The 19,716-nt window shown below is 47.4% G+C and overlaps 1 protein-coding gene across 3 annotated transcripts in view; it reads right to left on the bottom strand.

The window, feature by feature from the left end:
* Nucleotides 1–8,901, bottom strand: part of otpa (orthopedia homeobox a) — a 17,791-nt gene extending 8,890 nt beyond the window's left edge. The window contains exons 1-2 of one of the 3 annotated variants that reach the window (XM_037545830.1): nt 8,755–8,901; nt 683–1,098 (exon numbers count right to left, since the gene is read on the bottom strand). In XM_037545830.1, coding sequence (XP_037401727.1) covers nt 683–1,096 — 414 coding nt within the window. In that variant the 5' untranslated portion in view covers nt 1,097–1,098; nt 8,755–8,901. Of the gene's footprint in view, nt 1–682; nt 1,099–1,698; nt 2,431–8,754 lie in introns of those variants that run through there. The other 2 variants (XM_037545828.1, XM_037545829.1) reach the window with 2 other exon arrangements.
* Nucleotides 8,902–19,716: the final 10,815 nt, after the last annotated feature.

Raw genomic sequence — 19,716 nt, 5'->3', positions numbered from 1 at the left:
CCTGAAAGATTTAAGCTCGCGCTTTGATCGCTCACGGATGCACCTGTGAGACGTCCGTCACGCTGATTTGCATAAAAGAGAAAGAAAATAAAAAAACACTGAAGAAAAATCTCGCCGTGGATTTGAGCGAGTCGCGCGCGCCGTTGTTGATATTAGTGTTACTGTTATTAAAATCGTGACGGGCCGTTTCAGAAGCCGAGGACCCGCGCGCGCGACTCCAGTTCCGAATGATGGTTAATCGCCGAGCTGAAGTCCGTGAATCGGTGCGATCGCGCGCGATCAGTTTCGCGACTCTCGCGGCGGGTCAGCGCTTCGGCTCGCGCCGGAGAACCTGAATCATCTGAGGAGCGCAGAAACAGGAGGGAACCTTCCTGACCGCTGAGCCGTAGATGGACGCCAAAATATTCGCAAACACGATGAAAAATCAAGAATGTAAATTTAGCGAATATGAGCGATTATTATTGTTATTATTATTATTATTATTATTATTATTATTATTGTCCATTGTGAAATCAACCCGAGCCTATACGGGTCCTTCCAGGCAAGCTTCTCAAATGGTCCGCTCATTGGTACTGTATTACTAATGATCTAGTAATAATAATAATAATAATAATAATAATAATAATAATAATAATAAAGCAGCGAATGCACGGAAACCTAACCAGCCCACGCAGCCGCTCACCTGCACGCGGGACTCCGTGAGGCCAATGCGCAGCGCGAGCTCCTCGCGCATGAAGATGTCCGGGTAGTGCGTCTTGGCGAAGCTGCGCTCGAGCTCGTTGAGCTGCGCCGGGGTGAAGCGCGTGCGGTGTCGTTTCTGTTTCTGGGGGTTCTGCTGGCTCGGGTTCTGCTGCTGCTGCTGGTGCTGCTGGTGCTGCTGCTGCTGCTTGTCCGGCTCCTTCCCGTTCACCGGCACCCCCGCGGCGTTCGAGCCCACCACGCCGATGTCGTCTCCCGGGAGCAGCGTGGCGCCTTCCACCGCGTCCGAGCCCGGCGCGAGCTCCCCGGGGTGCACGGCGGGGTCAGCTCCTCCGGCGAGCCTACACTTCAGGGCCTCCCTGTGTCCGAGCAGCTCGGCCGCGGCGGCATCTTTCATCCCTGCGGAGGAAGCGCAAAGACGCACGCGCCCGGCTCAGACATCTGGACACAGCTGCGTTTGTATTTGTGAAGGTCAGAAGCAGAAATGAGTTTCTGGACATTTTCGTTTCTTTGATGTTGTTTTGGGGGTTTTAGGCGCAGTAAAGCATGCGCGCGCACATGGCACCCAAAAGAAAACATGCAGAGATGAAAGAGATGAAAGAGATGTTTGTTCTTCAGATCAACAACAAACAAAATCGAATCAGAGCAAAATCAAATTACTGAGTAATGTAATGATAATGATTAGCCTTCTCCACGAGCTCAGGCACAGACAGAGGCAGCTCGCGCCGCCGAATACGGGGAAAGGAATAAGAGCAACAATAAGAAATAAGGAATGAGGGGAATGCGAGGAAAAAGAGGAATGCGTGGAAAAAGAGGAATAAAAGGAATAAGAGGAATGAGGGGAATAAAAGGAATAAGAGGAATGAGGGGAATAAAAGGAATAAGAGGAATAAGAGGAATTAGATGAATGCAAGGAATGCGAGGAATGCGAGGAATTAGAGGAATAAGAGGAATAAGAGGAATAAGAGGAATAAGAGGAATGCGAGTCCTCCAGCTTACAGTAGAGTTGCAGACCGGGGTTGGCCGGTAACTCACCGAGGCGAGCGTCCAGCAGGTCGGCGTGCGAAAGCATCGCGCACCGCTCCAGGGGCCGAACAGGCTCGGGCCAAAAAAAAGCCCACCGAGCGCCCCTCTACGACTTATGAAAAAAGAGGAGGAGGGAGGGATGAAAAAAGGAAAAAGCAGATATAGATGGGCTAAATGAAAGCAAATTCGGTTTGTGGTTTTAAAGAGGAGGGTCCCTTGCATTATAATGGCCTTTAGAGGAACTGGGAGGCGCTTAATAGTTGAATGAACCCGTGAGCTTCTTCAAATAAGAGCCAATCAGCGTTGAAGGCCGGACACGGTCAGCGGGGCCCGGGCAGCCACTCACCAAAGCAGCCTTCACCAGTTCATCCGGGCGCCTTTTCCTTTTTTCACCACTCCAAACTTCAAAGAAGCTTTAAAACACGCCGCCTAATCGAGCGCGACTGCAGCAGCGCGCGCAGGTGAATAGCTCGCGCGTGAGCGTTAGTAGAGACATTCCATGGAATAACAGTATAACGATGATGATGACGATGATGATGATGTTGATGAACAGGGCAGGACTCTTCCTCCTGCTGTAGTGTCCACTCCAGTGTCCAGCAGCATCATGTCCAGCGCCTTTTAGCCACAGTGAGCCTCCTCCTCCTCCAAGTCTTCGGCCATGACATGATCTCGAGCTCATTCTCGAGCTCGTTAGGCGGTTATGTAATTACAGACCCCTCTCTCACCTCACACCCCCCCCCCCCCCACCAACACCCCCCCCCCAACATACTCACTCCCACAAAAAAATCTATACGCGTTTTATGGAGATTATTGAGCAGATCAGGATGAATTAGGCCTGCGCTGAGTCCCGAGGTGGGGCGGGGGTGAGAGGGGGGGGTGAGAGGGGGGGGGGGGGGTTATTGTAAATGATAGGAAATCAAATGAGGTGCGTAATTCGGGTGGCGGGCTGGGCGCGAGCTAAATTGCCCCCAAACTGGACCATCGACGAACGAGGAGGGAGAAGAGAGACAGAGAGAGAAAGAGAAATAGAGAGAGAAAGAGAGGGAGAAAGAGGGAGAGAGAGAGAGAAATAGAGAAAGAGAGAGAGAAAGAGAGGGAGAAATAGAGAGAAAGAGAGAGAGAGAGAGGGAGAGAGAAATAGAGAGAGAGAGAGAGAGAGAGAGAGAGAGAGAGAGAGAGAGAGAGAGAGAGAGAGAGAGAGGGAGAGAGAAATAGAGAGAGAGAGAGAGAGAGAGAGAGAGACAGAGAGAGAGGGAGAGAGAAATAGAGAGAGAGAGAGAGAGAGAGAGAGACAGAGAGAGAGAGAGACAGAGAGAGAGGGAGACAGAGAGAGAGGGAGAGAGAAATAGAGAGAGAGAGAGAGAGAGGGTGTGTGTGTGTGTGTGTGTGTGTGTTGGGGGGGTGAATGGAGCGTTTTGAGCGGAGCACAAAGGAGGCGGTCGAGCGAGAGAAGGGGGGCTTTTTTGGGCAGGGGCGGGGGGCGGGGGGGGTCAGCCGTGGGCGAGTTTTGGTGCTGAGGAGCGCGCGACCGAAGAGCGCTCATCCATCCGGGTTTCAGCAGCACACCGCGCAAATAATAATAACGATTATTATTATTATCATTATTATTATTATTATTATTATTATTGTTGTTATTATTATTATTATTATGACTCGTTTGTGTTTAAACGCGGTGCAAATGCGCGCGGTACCTCGAGAGCGCCCGCCCGGCCTGTCTGTGTCTCGTGCGCGCGCAGAGGCCTGAACCGTTTTTTGCTGTAACTATGATGCTACATGACCGTGACTGATGGCGCACGCGCACCCGGTTTTCCGGGCTTTGTCGCCGGGAGCGCGGCGTTTGGCTTTTCAGCGAATCTCTTCCACAGAGACATCAAAGGCGCGCACCGCCCGCGCGCGCGCCTCTCTCCTCTCTTTCCTTCATTCTTTTCGTTTCATGTCTCCGGCTTCGCCGCGCGCGGGGAGGATCAACTCATTTTTGCCTGTGAGTGGGTTTAAGAGCGGAGTCGCGCGCGGCACCGGCTGGACACGCGCTGGCCGCTTTAATGCAGTTCATTCATTCTGCTCGTTTTTCTTCGCGCGAAACTACAGAATTGAATTTCCGCGCGCCGGTGGAGCTGCGCGCGCCCGGGATTAGCTGCAAAACACGCGGAGCGCGAGACAAACCAGGGAAAACACAACAAAAACATTTTATTAGAGGCGTTTGGGGGGAAAATGCGCGAGCTTGCAAAATAAGGTGAGAGGAATCTGCTCGCGCGGAGAAACAAGACGCGCGCGCGGAGACAAACAGCTCAGTAAATAACAGGAAACACAAAACATGAACACGTCACACAACATGAAACAAAAATACAAACAAACATTTATAACACATCAAACAAACATTTATAACATCAAACATCAATTAAAAACAAAACAAACATTAATAACACATTAAACAAACATTTATAGCACATCAAACAAACATTTATAACATCAAACATCAATTAAAAACAAAACAAACATTAATAACACATTGAAACAAACATTAATAACACGTCAAACATTAATAAAAAATTAAACAAACATTAACACATCAAACATTGAAAACACATCAAACAAACATTAATAACAACATTAATAACACATCAAACATTAATAAAACAACAAACTTTAATAAAACATCAAACAAATCATTTCAATCTTAATTTCATCACAATTATAAACCGATTTTAGGAAATACATCACAAATAAATGAATAAATGAAAGAAACTAAAATAAAATAAATCAGTAATCAAATCAAAAGCAGCGCTAATTTTTCACACATTTTCCAAAAATCAATACTGGATTTCCTAAAGCATCATTTATTGATCAGCTGCTGTTTGAGCTCTAATTATTATAATTAATATTACAATGACTTTTCAGTGAAATCGCCTTAGTTTTATTTGTTTTTGTTCAGCACGAAATTTTTCATTAAGATCAGACAGACAGAGGGAGAGAGAGACAGACAGACAGAGGGAGAGAGAGACAGACAGACAGAGGGAGAGACAGACAGACAGACAGAGGGGGAGACAGACAGAGGGAGAGACAGACAGACAGAGGGAGAGACAGACAGACAGAGGGAGAGAGAGACAGACAGACAGACAGAGGAAGAGACAGACAGACAGAGGGAGAGACAGACAGACAGACAGAGGGAGAGACAGACAGACAGACAGAGGGGGAGACAGACAGACAGACAGAGGGGGAGACAGACAGAGGGAGAGACAGACAGACAGAGGGGGAGACAGACAGACAGACAGACAGAGGGGGAGACAGACAGACAGACAGAGGGAGAGACAGACAGACAGACATACAGAGGGAGAGAGACAGACAGACAGAGAAACAGACAGAGACAGACAGACACAGAGAGACAGACCACCACCACCATAATAATAATCCAAATAATAATAATAATAATAATAATAACAATAATAATAAATATTGTTAATGGTAATAATAATAATAATAAAATTGTTTTTATTATTATAGTTTTTATTATTATTATTATTATTATATAATTGTAATCACTGTTGTGTTAATGCGGCAGCTTTGTTATTACAGGTATATTCACACGTCATTACACACATATGAAACAGTTATTATTACTGTATATGATCGTTATTAAGGCTGTTATGAAGCTTTAATTCTTCTGTAGGTTTAAAAATTCCTGCGCGCGCTCTTGAGGCTCGCGTGATTGCGGCTGGATCAAAATCAGAGCTGAGTCACATCTTTTGTGGAGCCGCGCGCGCTGCGCTAACAAGCCCGCATCAATCTTTGGACGCCTATAAATAAAAATAGACAAACAAACAAATCCGCGCGCCGCCGGTTAATGCGGCGCATCTGGGCGGAAAGTAGACATTTTCACGCGCCCTCGAGATGAAGAGTGACTTTTAATAACATCACACCGAGGAAGAAAACAACAACAACAACAACAACAAGAAGAACACAAATGCAATTCGGAGCTCGGAGAACCCCCCCCCCCCCCCCCCCCCGGCCCTCTGGTGCGGTGTGGGGAGTTAAGAATGATCAGGGACCTGCGCGCGCACACGATGTGGCCTGCATTCCCTCAATTAGAGGGGTTTTTTTTTGGGGGGGGGGGCATCGATCCGCGAGCAACGCCCTTTTGAAGAAAAACCAAAATCCCACGCGCGCCGGTGACAGTGGCGGGCTGAGGATTTGTGTGGGCAGGTGCGCGCGCGTGCGTGGGTGGGTGGTTGGTAATGGTGGGGTGCCGTCCGTCCGTCCGTCGCTCTTCGCGCGTCCAGCCGCGGCCGCATCCCGCGCGCCAATTACGCTGCTGCCCTCGGCGCGGACTCGATTAGCGCTCGTGCTTTATCCGAGAGAAATATAATTACGCTCCCAAATAAAATAATCAGGCGCGAGGAGCGATTTCCTTAACGAGATGGAGCGGCCCGGTGTCACGGAGCGCGCGGCGCCTCATTAGCGCCGTAATGAGAGTTTTGGGGGTGAAGCCGATAATTAGCGGGAATGTGCGGAGCGCGGAGGCCCGAACCCGCAGCACTCACTCCGGAGCCACGAGCCGCACAGCCCGCCGAGCGGACGAAGAGGAACTCCACCCGTTCTCTAAAATCCCCTCATTCAGAAGCGGTCCAGACGTCTTCACAGTGGTGGTGATGGGAACCAGGCGTCGCCATGACTACAACACAGATATAGACACTTTATTTACCATCCAGAACCTCCAGAGAACCTACACGAGTCTTCTGAGCTTATATGGAATGTTGATGATGGAAAACAGTGGAAAATCTGGAATAATGAGTTTTCTTTGGGGACTATTTTGCCGCACGGCGCCCTGCATGTCTCCCTCCACCATGAATGGAGTTGAAGTTCTCTAAACTCTCATAAAACAGCGTCTCAGTCATCAGGCAGTGAATTCAGAACCAGTTCATGTAGGAACTTTCTGTAGGAGCTTTTAGAGGGACGTCTGGTTCCCATCACCACCACTGTGAGGAGCTTTTAGAGGGACGTCTGGTTCCCATCACCACCACTGTGAGGAGCTTTTAGAGGGGACGTCTGGTTCCCATCACCACCACTGTGAGGAGCTTTTAGAGGGGACGTCTGGTTCCCATCACCACCACTGGGAACTGTTTTACCATAAATTGAAATGTGGGTGGAATTCCCCTTTGGATCGTTCTGATGCTGCTCAGTGGGGGAAATGGGTTTGATTTCTTGTGTAGCTCCACTGGAGACACAGTACAGCACACTCTCCAACAACATCCAACAAAATGAGCAGATCAGTAATTAAGCGAGGCGATTAATAGATTAATATTCCTCCCCGGAAAGAAACACCTCACAGAAACGAGGCCCAAATCAGAGGAGGGGGCTGGGTTTAGGCTGCTGCACTGAATTGGGGGCGGGGGGCTACATTCAGTAATGTTATATAATAAAATAAACGTAATATGGCATAATAACATAGTAATAATAAGATAATATAGACATAATGGCACTTTTATAGTGTAATAGCTTAGGAACCATAAGTACTGCAGAATACATTACTCTGCAGTAAGTAATGATTAATGTAGTTTATATATATATATAAACTACATTACTACATAATACTGCAATACTTTATTACACTAACCTAGTATAATAAAAGACTAATATGTCTAGATGCATAATAAGAGCTCAAATGAGAAAATGGGATTCCTAACGACCACCCATAAGATCTGGTAGACCACCAAGTGGGATTGTTATTTAACAATAATACATTAATGCAATGTAGTATAATAACATAGTAATAATTAAATAAAATTTCAATAGCAAGTACACAGTATAATAACATAGTAATAATATCGTAATAATCTGATAATACAGTACAATGGCTGTAAATATAAGAATCTGTGTGTTGTACAGTGACGTTTTACTCTCGCTTATTTGCATATTCAAAGTGTACAAAGTGTCATCATACAACAATCCCGAAAGAGATACATTCAAGATTGTTATACAATAACAGAATAATAAAAGTATAATAACATGGTAATAATATGCAATAATATGATAATAATATAGTATTATAGATCATAAATCTTCAAAGCTCAAAGAGGGACTAAAAGCTACAGAGAACACTAGTTTCCTAACAACCACCCGGAAGATGCAGTAGACCACCAAAACTGCCCCATCAGATCAACAGCATCCAGAGCAATGGTCGTCCCAGAGTCCCGACCTCAACACCACTGAATGTGTTTGGATTCAACCTCTAAGCCTGAACTTTGGAGGCATGTCTGCAGATTCTTCGAGGACCTGAAAGTGTCAGCGGAGCCTCTGGCACTGAGAGCCTGGTGGGGCACAGTAAACTAGAGGCAGCAGCGACTCATCAGTGAAGTCACACAGTCACAAATTAGCGCAAGGGTGCAGGAGTTGGGGGGATACCAGTGATATGATTGTGAGATCAGATCTCATGAAGCCTGGTTACAAAGCTAAAGTTATCGGGGCAGTCGTGGGCTGGAGGTCAGGGAACCAGCCCTGTGACCGGAAGGTCGCCGGTTCGATCCCCTCGACTGACAGTCCTTTACTGAAGTGCCCTTGAGCAAGACACCTAACCCCCAACTGCTCCCTGGGCGCCGTGGATAGGGCTGCCCACCGCTCTGGGCAAGTGTGCTCACTGCCCCCTAGTGTGTGTGTGTATGTTTCACTGCACGGACGGGTTAAATGTAGAGGTCTAATTCCACAGCATGCAAACACAGTGACCAATTCAATCTAGCAGTAGTGATCACTGGGGTCTGCAAACGCACATCGTCACTGTCCAATGAAAAGCGAGCATCTCCAAGAGAGTAACGTTCTTTACTGTCAATGGAACAGGTTTTCATTCTGAACGATTTTGGAGCTTTTCAATCATCCAATCATGGAATTTTCCGACAGTGTAGATGCAGAAAAGTAAAAAATGGAGATGCATGGACTTCACTGGACAGCGACGATATCCAAAGCAACACATCAGAGCAGGGAAACATGCTTTCCGGGCTTTAGGAAAAACACGGCATGTAATGATGCAGAATGACTCACCGTGATGGTCACTGCTCAAAAATAAAAGACGCACGACAATCTTTCATCTGGTCAAACTCGACAAAGCCTTCTCTCAGAGTCCACCAATCCATGAATGGATTCGAGTGACAGCAGAGCGAGGGCAGGCGAGGACAGCAGAAGAGTGTTTTAGCTCCACTCAGTTAGCCATGGTTTTCTCTTGAACCCCTCTGGACTGAAGCAGCCGTTTCTGTCCTTTCCAGACTAACCGACGTTGAACCCCTCTGGACTGAAGCAGCCATTTCTGTCCTTTCCAGACTAACCGACGTTGAACCCCTCTGGACTGAAGCAGCCGTTTCTGTCCTTTCCAGACTAACCGACGTTGAACCCCTCTGGACTGAAGCAGCCGTTTCTGTCCTTTCCAGACTAACCGACGTTGAACCCCTCTGGACTGAAGCAGCCGTTTCTGTCCTTTCCAGACTAACCGACGTTGAACCCCTCTGGACTGAAGCAGCCGTTTCTGTCCTTTCCAGACTAACCGACGTTGAACCCCTCTGGACTGAAGCAGCCGTTTCTGTCCTTTCCAGACTAACCGACGTTGAACCCCTCTGGACTGAAGCAGCCGTTTCCGTCCTTTCCAGACTAACCGACGTTGAACCCCTCTGGACTGAAGCAGCCGTTTCCTTCCTTTCCAGACTAACCGACGTTGAACCCCTCTGGACTGAAGCAGCCGTTTCTGTCCTTTCCAGACTAACCGACGTTGAACCCCTCTGGACTGAAGCAGCCGTTTCTGTCCTTTCCAGACTAACCGACGTTGAAACCCTCTGGACTGAAGCAGCCGTTTCTGTCCTTTCCAGACTAACCGACGTTGAACCCCTCTGGACTGAAGCAGCCGTTTCTGTCCTTTCCAGACTAACCGACGTTGAACCCCTCTGGACTGAAGCAGCCGTTTCTGTCCTTTCCAGACTAACCGACGTTGAACCCCTCTGGACTGAAGCAGCCGTTTCTGTCCTTTCCAGACTAACCGACGTTGAACCCCTCTGGACTGAAGCAGCCGTTTCTGTCCTTTCCAGACTAACCGACGTTGAACCCCTCTGGACTGAAGCAGCCATTTCTGTCCTTTCCAGACTAACCGACGTTGAACCCCTCTGGACTGAAGCAGCCGTTTCTGTCCTTTCCAGACTAACCGACGTTGAACCCCTCTGGACTGAAGCAGCCGTTTCTGTCCTTTCCAGACTAACCGACGTTGAACCCCTCTGGACTGAAGCAGCCGTTTCTGTCCTTTCCAGACTAACCGACGTTGAACCCCTCTGGACTGAAGCAGCCGTTTCTGTCCTTTCCAGACTAACCGACGTTGAACCCCTCTGGACTGAAGCAGCCGTTTCTGTCCTTTCCAGACTAACCGACGTTGAACCCCTCTGGACTGAAGCAGCCGTTTCTGTCCTTTCCAGACTAACCGACGTTGAACCCCTCTGGACTGAAGCAGCCGTTTCTGTCCTTTCCAGACTAACCGACGTTGAACCCCTCTGGCTGATTTGTTCCCCAATGTTTAATATCTAAACTTTGCTATTGCGAGTACCACATCTGATGATGAACAGCGGCTAGCTGCGTAGCAATGTCCACACCGTAAACAACGTCAATAAATGGCTGGATGTATGTAAATGTATAGTGTTTTATTGGCTGCTGTCAGCATGGGGCCAATGTGATTGGATGTGGTCGAACGCAGAGTGTTTTTAACTGCTCACTTGGTCAGACGAGCGCTGACCAGCCCCACGCTCACCAAACCAAGCCTGCTAGGAGAGCTAGGAAGCCTGTCATTATCATATGGAATAAACACACAACACTGTTAGTTACAAAGAAAAACTACACACATATTAGTTGTTATACTGGATTACTGACCATGTCGTCCAGTGCTCCATAGCGACACCTGGTGGCGCCAGGCCCCACCAGCCCCTAATGTCCAGACGCCGCTGGAACGTCTCCTGAGAAGAATGGAAGCTGTACTAAAGGTAAAGATATTAAATACTGAAACACCCGACGTGATATTTAGTCATAATCTTCTGTTAAACAGAGTTTCTGGATTTTATTGCTGATGCTGAAAATTGAGTAATTTGTATTTAATGACTGTTGTGACTGGAAATGAAATACATTAGGGATCTCCGACGTTTGTTTATGTTCCGTACCATGCGTAGACGGTGGCGTGTAAAAGTGCAGTCGGTAAAATGACATTTTTTTGATGATCTTCAAGGTGAAAATTAGGTTTAATGCACAATCACCGCTTAATTAATCAGTTCACAATATTACACACAGAGTGCCACAGCTTAATAGCTGTTCATTTACAGGAGCGCGTTCTCCGGCGAGAACATGCTCACTTACTTACAGTCAACAGGTCAGTCCACCGGGGGTGCGCTAACTTTTGCACACGAGCGTATATGTGCAAAAGTTTATTTCATTTCCGGTCAGAACGGAGATCAGGAGCAGGCTATTCACTGTTCGGCGTCAGGGGAGAAAAAAAGACACATGCACACTTAAAAGGATGGTTCTTCAAGGGTTCTTTAGTAAAGGGAACGCCATAGAACAGCAAGTTCTATATACACTCATTCGCATGCTTAATTAGGTCTTTGCATGGTGAAATGGTTCTACAGATTAATGGAGAATGTGCTGCATGTGGTTCTAAATAAGAGTTCTCTCACTGTCATGATGGCAGGCTTGTAACAATAGCAGAACTCTTTTTGGTTCTATCTGGAACCACATCCAACACATCCTAAAACAATCCATAGAACCATTGCACCATGCAAAGAATTTAAGCATGCAAGTGGTTCTACGTAGAGCTTACAGTTACGACTTGAACCACTGCCTTCACTAAAGAACCATTGAAGAACCATCTTTTTGAAGAGTGCTTAGATAGTTCTTAGCATGGTGAACTGGTTCTATGTATAACCATTTTGAAAATGATTCTATATAGCACCAAAACCATTCTTCTATTGTTACAATGGCAAGCCTGTAATAGCATCTTTTTGGTTCCACACTCTTAAAAGATGATTCTTCAAGGGTTCTTTAGTACAGAACATTGTTCTATATAGAACCATAAAGACTCAAAGAACCCTTTGCATAATTATAGGGTTCCTTGCATCATGGAAGGGCTCTTCAGATTGATTGAGAACCTGCTGTAGATGGTTCTATACAGATCCTTTTTCAAAAGGGTTCCACTTGTTAAAAACCCAAGAACCCTTTTTGTACTCTATAGAACCCTTTTTGCTGTGAATGTATATAGAACCTTATATACAACAGAGTGAGAAATGGTTCTCACTTTGAAATTGTCCAGAATCTCTTGGAGCTGAAGCTTTAAGACTTCCTTTCACTGGAACTAAGGGGCCGAGCCCAACTCCTGAAAAACACCCCACACCATGATCCCCCCTCCACCAAACTTTACACTCAGCACAATGCAGTCAGACAAGTACCGTCTCCTGGCAACCGCCAAACCCAGACTCGTCCATCGGATTTCCAGAAGGAGAAGCGTGATTGGTCACTCCAGAGAACACGTCTCCACTGCTCTAGAGTCACTATGCCCCTCAGCATCCGCTGACCGCTCTGTCATTTTACGTGGCCGACCACTTCGTGGCTGAGTTGCTGTCGTTCCCAATCACTTCCACTTTGTTATAATCCCACTGACAGTGGACTGTGGAATATTTAGTAGTGAGGAAATTTCACGACTGGACTTGCTGCACAGGTGGCGTCCGATCACGGTACCACGCTGGAATTCACTGAGCTCCTGAGAGTGACCCATTCTTTCACTAATGTCTGTAGAAGCAGTCTGCAGGCCTAGGGGCTCGGCTTTATACACCTGTGGCCATGGAAGTGACTGGAACACCTGAACTCAGTGATTTGGATGGGGGAGTGAAAACCTTTGCAAATATAGTGTATCTAGAACCATATGCATCACATTCTCCAGCAATTTGAAGAACCATTTCACCATACAGCGAGCGTGAAGCGATGCTCGGCTCGGCAGGAGAAATCGGCCTCTCTCTCCCGTCACTGAAAGATTTCTCAGGGTTTTTTATCTCCCACGCGCCCAAAGCTTGACAGGTTCACATCAAGCTCCTCGCGTAGAGGTGAGACCAGCACTGTGAAAAATGTGAACATTGGTTACGTAAAAAAAATGATGGCAACAAAGTGACACGTAATATAATTGAGTAGATTTTAATTAGTTAAATTTTGATTAAAACTGATTGAATAAGTGAACTAAATGTAAGCAAAAAAATGAGTACATACCAATAAAAGCAACCGTTTAAAATGTGTTGGATTTAGTAAGAACCTGCCAATTCATGAGTTAATATTACTCAAAAATATTTATTAAACACAAATTAATTAAGGAAAATGCACTAATATTTAATAAGCATTTGATCAGAATTTATTTATATTTAGTCAATATCTGGAGAAAATTGATTTACAGTTACTCATGATCTGTGTGAAATTGATATAAGCTTAATAAAACTGATTTGGACTTCCTAAATAAAATAAAACGTATAAACTCATTTTAAACTCAGTGCCAGTCCTATTCATCTGTACAACCTGTAACGTTTTAGAACTTCACGTTTTACACAACACTATCACAATGTATACAAACAGCTGTCTGTACCAATATTAAATCAGAAACAAAGGATCTTCCCTCAGAATGGTCTGATGACTATCTGGACTGCCAGAAACAGGAGATTAACTAAGTTGGGAAATTGAACGATGAAGCTTGCATTGAACAAAAACGTGTGCATTTACCAAAGCTTTACAGGTCATAATGTAAAAGTTTTGAGAGTCACTCGATTTCCTTTCACTCTACGTGAGTCCCTTGTCTTAAGCCAGTAGATTATTCCTGAGGCTATTCCCTTTTGGAGAGAGCCGTAAACAATCCAGCTCAAGGAGGAGTTTCTGAAAGACTTCGAATGTGTACCTGAGCTCCTTGGGATAAGCGAGATCCACTGCATATGCAAATCCCACAGGCATGGAGCAAGCCCTTGCAACGTTACCCAGACCAGTCAGAACTTTCCCACCTTCTACCACAATACCAAAGTCTGCAGTACCCTCTGAAGCTTCTGTCTGGATTTGGTAGATTTTCATCTTTTGTACTACAAGGTCCTGTTACACACCGTCTCCATCAGCATCCTGAAACAGCAAGAATGCTGCGTAGAGCCAAAGGAGAAGGAGAAGGTCCAAACTGCACATTCCTTCAACTCCAAAGCCTTGGGACAAGAAAATAAATAGTTTTATCCACAAAACGTCCCAGGCCTGCTCATTTCTGAGTTTGGAGATAGTCTTAATAATGGCGTGTATGTCCAAGTAATTCTGCCCTAAAGGGCTCAGTCATAGCTGCCTCTGTTAGTAATACATGTCCTGGGTTAAGCTGAAGGATAATGAAATCTGCCAGTTGGTCAATTCATTTCAAACACTGGACAGCGATTACACACAGAAAGAAAACTCAGCAGCTTGGAAAGATGACTAGAAATAACAGCCAGCTCATTAAAGCCCCCTCTTTGGATCTATCCTTTTGTCCATTGTATCATGACCATATAGGAGCACTCTGTAGTTCTGCACTTACAGACTGTAGTCCATCTGGTTCTCTGTGTACTTTATTACCCTGTTCTTCAGTGGTCAGGACCCCCATGGACACTCACAGGGCAGGCATTATGTGGGTGGTTGATCATTCTCAGCACTGCGTCCTGTGGGCACTGATGAAGGACAAGAGGAACACAAACCGTGTGGCAGTAGATGAGCTGTCATCTCTGACGTTACATCTACAAGGTGGAGCAGCAACACCAGCAGGAGTGTCTAACAGAGTGGACAGTCTTTAGCAACTCCAGCAGTATGGCTGTCTGATCCACATGTACCAGCCCAACACACACTACACACATCCACCTTGTCAGTGTGACTGCAGTCGTCCACCCCCCCACATAACACCTGCTCTGTGGTGGTCCTGTGGGGGTCTAGACCAAAAAACTCTTTCACTGCGGTCGCTTCAACCTCAACCTGATTTTCTCTAGTAATCACAAAACGTCAATGTCGGTACTGCCTGAGAATAATTTTCCTATAAACTACATAACCATGTAAAAGAAGGATAAATAGTAAATGATTAAAAGTTGATAAGAATAATTTACACATTTTAAAAAGCTCAATATGAAAACACACTAGTGCCGTCGTTAGACGTGGACTGGGAATATATTTGAACAGCATGCAAGTCTAAGCAACACTGCACCTCACATGAGATGCCTTAAACAGAGCAGGCCATCTGGCTTTAATGTCCTCTATGCTGGGTGTCTGGCTGATGATGTCGGGTCTTCTGTGCGCAGATGTTTTGGCCATTTGTTCTTGTATCAGTTTGTCGTTGTCCCTTTTCTTTACTTCAGTGAGCAACTCAATCCTTCACGTTCTTGACTTTCTTCATCCTCTCCTGCTGGGCATCCTCTGCTTTTCGGGGGTTTTTTATATTCTTTGCAGACTTCTGATCAGCAGGCTTCTTGTGCTTCAGTCTTTAAGTCTAGGCTAAAAACTCACTTGTACAGTGGAGCCTTTGGTGATTAGTCTCCCTGTCAGGTCTAGACCTGCTGGAGTCTCTGCTGCTCTGTTATACTGTAATCTGTGGTCAGCCACTCTTTACAGAACTGACTCTGTGGTCAGCCACTCTTTACAGAACTGACTCTGTGGTCAGTCACTCTTTACAGAACTGACTCTGTGGTCAGCCACTCTTTACAGTACTAACTCTGTTTTTTTTCTTCTCCTTTCTCTGCCGAGCTGATCAGCTGCCCATCCTGTGCGTCTGATGCTGCTGCCTCTTCTGCCTTGATTGGTGCCGCTGCTCACCAGCCTTCTGGACCGGTTTGACCACCACTGAGCTTCTTGCTGTACAGCGCTGTGCAGTCCTCACCCTCAGATCTTCTCTTTCCCACTTTACTATAAAACTTCATACTAATAATGTTTGCTATCCGGTGTCGACCAGACGAGGACGGGTTCCCCTTCTGAGTCTTGGTTCCTCTCAAGGTTTCTTCCTCTTTGTGAAGGTGACAGGAGCTGAATCTGGGATTTCTATGATGCGAGTTGTATCAAATGGTGCTCAAGCTGCTACGGTGGATTTGACTAAGATTTAGGTGGCACTATGCTTACCACTACATTCAAGACCCGTCTTATAAACGGTGAGGATATATACTACAACCAGAAACATGCAACTTAATCAAACAATCAAATTTGACTGTTAAAAATTGAATTATTAATTCATTAATTCAAACAATTAAATACAAGTATTTATTTGCCAATTTGATGTACTTCAATTATTTTACTTAATACTTAGATTTGAATTCATTCCATTTTAATAGTTTGAAAATAGTTTGTATACATTTGCATAATTTAATAAGTTAAAAGACCACGAGTGTCAAAGCTGCTACAAAATCATGAAAAACGCACACTGCACCACTGCACTATTACCAGAGTAATGTGCAATAGAAGTGCTATGAAATGTGTCCATCCATTTTCTAAGCCGCTTCTCCGTCAGAGTCACGGGGGGGTGGTGCTGGAGCCTATCCAGAGGAAACCCACACAGACATGGGGAGAACATGCAAACTCCACACAGAGAGGACCCCGGTCACCCGGTCGGGGAATCGAACCCAGGCCCTCCTCGCTGTGAGGCAACAGCGCCACCCACCGTGCCGCCGTGCCGCCCCGCTATGAAATGTAAATAATATTATTTCGATTACCTAAAATGCAAACAAATAGTAGAGCCATAAGACAAGACCATCCCAACAGTCTACCTTGCTCCAGAGTAGGTAACAGTGTTGGCCAGCTGCACAACTGACAGAAGTGGTGACATCTTTCTTAAGGCCTCCTGTATGTCTCAACGTCTGAACATCTACAGGCATTACAGATATTTTTGTGGCACACAAGGCCGGTTTTCCCACGTCTGAATGCATGTGGTATGCCACCATCTTGTAGAAAGGGTCAACAACACATTTCTGAAAATGTTGCTCCGCTTCACAACTTGCTTGAAAAATCTGCGTTTAGCTTCGAAGCGCATTGTCCATACACCAACCAGAGGTCCGTATTTTTCTATCTACCGGTCACGGTGTTCAGATATTTTAAAGTCAAGATACGCAATACTTCCAACTGTGTGAATGGGGGCAACCACCAATTCAACTGAGTCTTTTGAAGCCAGAAGAATCTGCCAGGCAGGATCACCCTCAGGTACCCGTGAACCAACAATGAGCGGCAACAACCGTATTAGGGCCCAATTTCCATGTGCATTTCCCCCTATAGTTTTGCGTCCAATACAGTTTTGTGGGATTGCTTGAGGTCAGATACTGATAGAAACACAGTCACTGTAGATACAGAGAGAGAAGGAGCAGAGATGAACACAGAACTCTGTACCATACAACACAATACAGTAAACTACAGTACAATACACTACTCTGCTCTACTGGTTTGAATGATATCTCTGTCTCCGGTCCAGTCTCTGGTATCTCTGACCAAAAGCTCATTGAATGTACTTTTCATATTTCTACTCCTCCCCCTGCGGAGAAATCCCTGTTGTCTATCGTGATATTAGGTCTGTCAATCTCAATCTGTTCAGTCTTCAGGCCTGCCTGACCTACATAACCCATCATCCCCTGAGAGCATGGTTTCTCTCTATAATGACACTGTCTCTGGACTGCTTAATGATTTTGCCCCTTTTTTTACCCCTGAACTAAGGGTTCTGAAGGCCACTGGTCAGTGTCTTGAGCGCCTTTATAAAAAAACTAGCCTTACTGTCCACTCTCTACTTTACAGTCAACACACCCACAAATATAGGGATGCCCTTAACACTGCCTGCTCCAACTACCACTCCTCCACCATAAATAATGCTGAGTCTAGGCCAAAAGCTCTCTTTCGAACTCCTCCATCCTCCTGTATCAGCGTGCCCCCATTCACCTGAATTTTCTGGCTTTTCTACATTTTTTTGACAAGAAAATTAATCAGATCTACAGCCTCTTTTCTTCTGCTTCCCAGCCGTTCTCCTTTACAGATTCTCCTTCTCTGATCACAAAGCTGACCTGTTTCACACCTGTTGACTCCTTTTCTGTCTCTGAGCTCATCACTAAGTCTAATGCTTCCTCCTGTCAGCTTGACCCTGCCCCCACCCCTCTACTCAAGGCCTGTTCATCCTGCCCCCACCCCTCTACTCAAGGCCTGTTCATCCTGCCCCCACCCCTCTACTCAAGGCCTGTTCATCCTGCCCCCAACCCTCTACTCCAGGCCTGTTCATCCTGCCCCCACCCCTCTACTCAAGGCCTGTTCATCCTGCCCCCACCCCTCTACTCAAGGCCTGTTCATCCTGCCCCCACCCCTCTACTCGAGGCCTGTTCATCCTGCCCCCACCCCTCTACTCGAGGCCTGTTCATCCTGCCCCCACCCCTCTAATCGAGGCCTGTTCATCCTGCCCCCACCCCTCTACTCGAGGCCTGTTCATCCTGCCCCCACCCCTCTACTCGAGGCCTGTTCATCCTGCCCCCAACCCTCTACTCGAGGCCTGTTCATCCTGCTCCCACCCCTCTACTCGAGGCCTGTTCATCCTGCCCCCACCCCTCTACTCGAGGCCTGTTCACCCTGCCCCCACCCCTCTACTCGAGGCCTGTTCATCCTGCCCCCACCCCTCTACTCGAGGCCTGTTCATCCTGCCCCCACCCCTCTACTCGAGGCCTGTTCATCCTGCTCCCACCCCTCTACTCGAGGCCTGTTCATCCTGCCCCCACCCCTCTACTCGAGGCCTGTTCATCCTGCCCCCACCCCTCTACTCGAGGCCTGTTCATCCTGCCCCCACCCCTCTACTCGAGGCCTGTTCATCCTGCCCCCACCCCTCTACTCAAGGCCTGTTCATCCTGCCTCTACCCCTCTACTCAAGGCCTGTTCATCCTGCCCCCACCCCTCTACTCAAGGCCTGTTCATCCTGCCCCCACCCCTCTACTCAAGGCCTGTTCATCCTGCCCCCACCCCTCTAATCGAGGCCTGTTCATCCTGCCCCCACCCCTCTACTCGAGGCCTGTTCATCCTGCCCCCACCCCTCTACTCGAGGCCTGTTCATCCTGCCCCCAACCCTCTACTCGAGGCCTGTTCATCCTGCTCCCACCCCTCTACTCGAGGCCTGTTCATCCTGCCCCCACCCCTCTACTCGAGGCCTGTTCACCCTGCCCCCACCCCTCTACTCGAGGCCTGTTCATCCTGCCCCCACCCCTCTACTCGAGGCCTGTTCATCCTGCCCCCACCCCTCTACTCGAGGCCTGTTCATCCTGCCCCCACCCCTCTACTCGAGGCCTGTTCATCCTGCCCCCACCCCTCTATTCGAGGCCTGTTCATCCTGCCCCCACCCCTCTACTCGAGGCCTGTTCATCCTGCTCCCACCCCTCTACTCGAGGCCTGTTCATCCTGCCCCCACCCCTCTACTCGAGGCCTGTTCATCCTGCCCCCACCCCTCTACTCGAGGCCTGTTCATCCTGCCCCCACCCCTCTACTCGAGGCCTGTTCATCCTGCCCCCACCCCTCTACTCGAGGCCTGTTCATCCTGCCCCCACCCCTCTACTCAAGGCCTGTTCATCCTGCCCCCACCCCTCCACTCGAGGCCTGTTCATCCTGCCCCCACCCCTCTACTCGAGGCCTGTTCATCCTGCCCCCACCCCTCTACTCGAGGCCTGTTCATCCTGCCCCCACCCCTCTATTCGAGGCCTGTTCATCCTGCCCCCACCCCTCTACTCAAGGCCTGTTCATCCTGCCCCCACCCCTCCACTCAAGGCCTGTTCATCCTGCCCCCACCCCTCTACTCAAGGCCTGTTCATCCTGCCCCCACCCCTGATCATCTGTAATCAACCCCCCAGTTGCTACAGTGATAAATTCATATCTCTCTTCTGTTCCTTTCTGTTCCTACTGCCCTTAAAACTGCTGCTGTTACTCCGATACTTAAGAAGCCTGAATTGGACCCGACTTCTCTTTCTAACTACA

This window comes from Pygocentrus nattereri, chromosome 16 (genome assembly GCF_015220715.1).
Source record: "Pygocentrus nattereri isolate fPygNat1 chromosome 16, fPygNat1.pri, whole genome shotgun sequence".
NCBI classification, from domain to species: domain Eukaryota; kingdom Metazoa; phylum Chordata; class Actinopteri; order Characiformes; family Serrasalmidae; genus Pygocentrus; species Pygocentrus nattereri.
The sequence above is the reverse complement of the archived record's forward strand: the minus strand, read 5'-3'. Positions and strand labels throughout refer to the sequence as shown.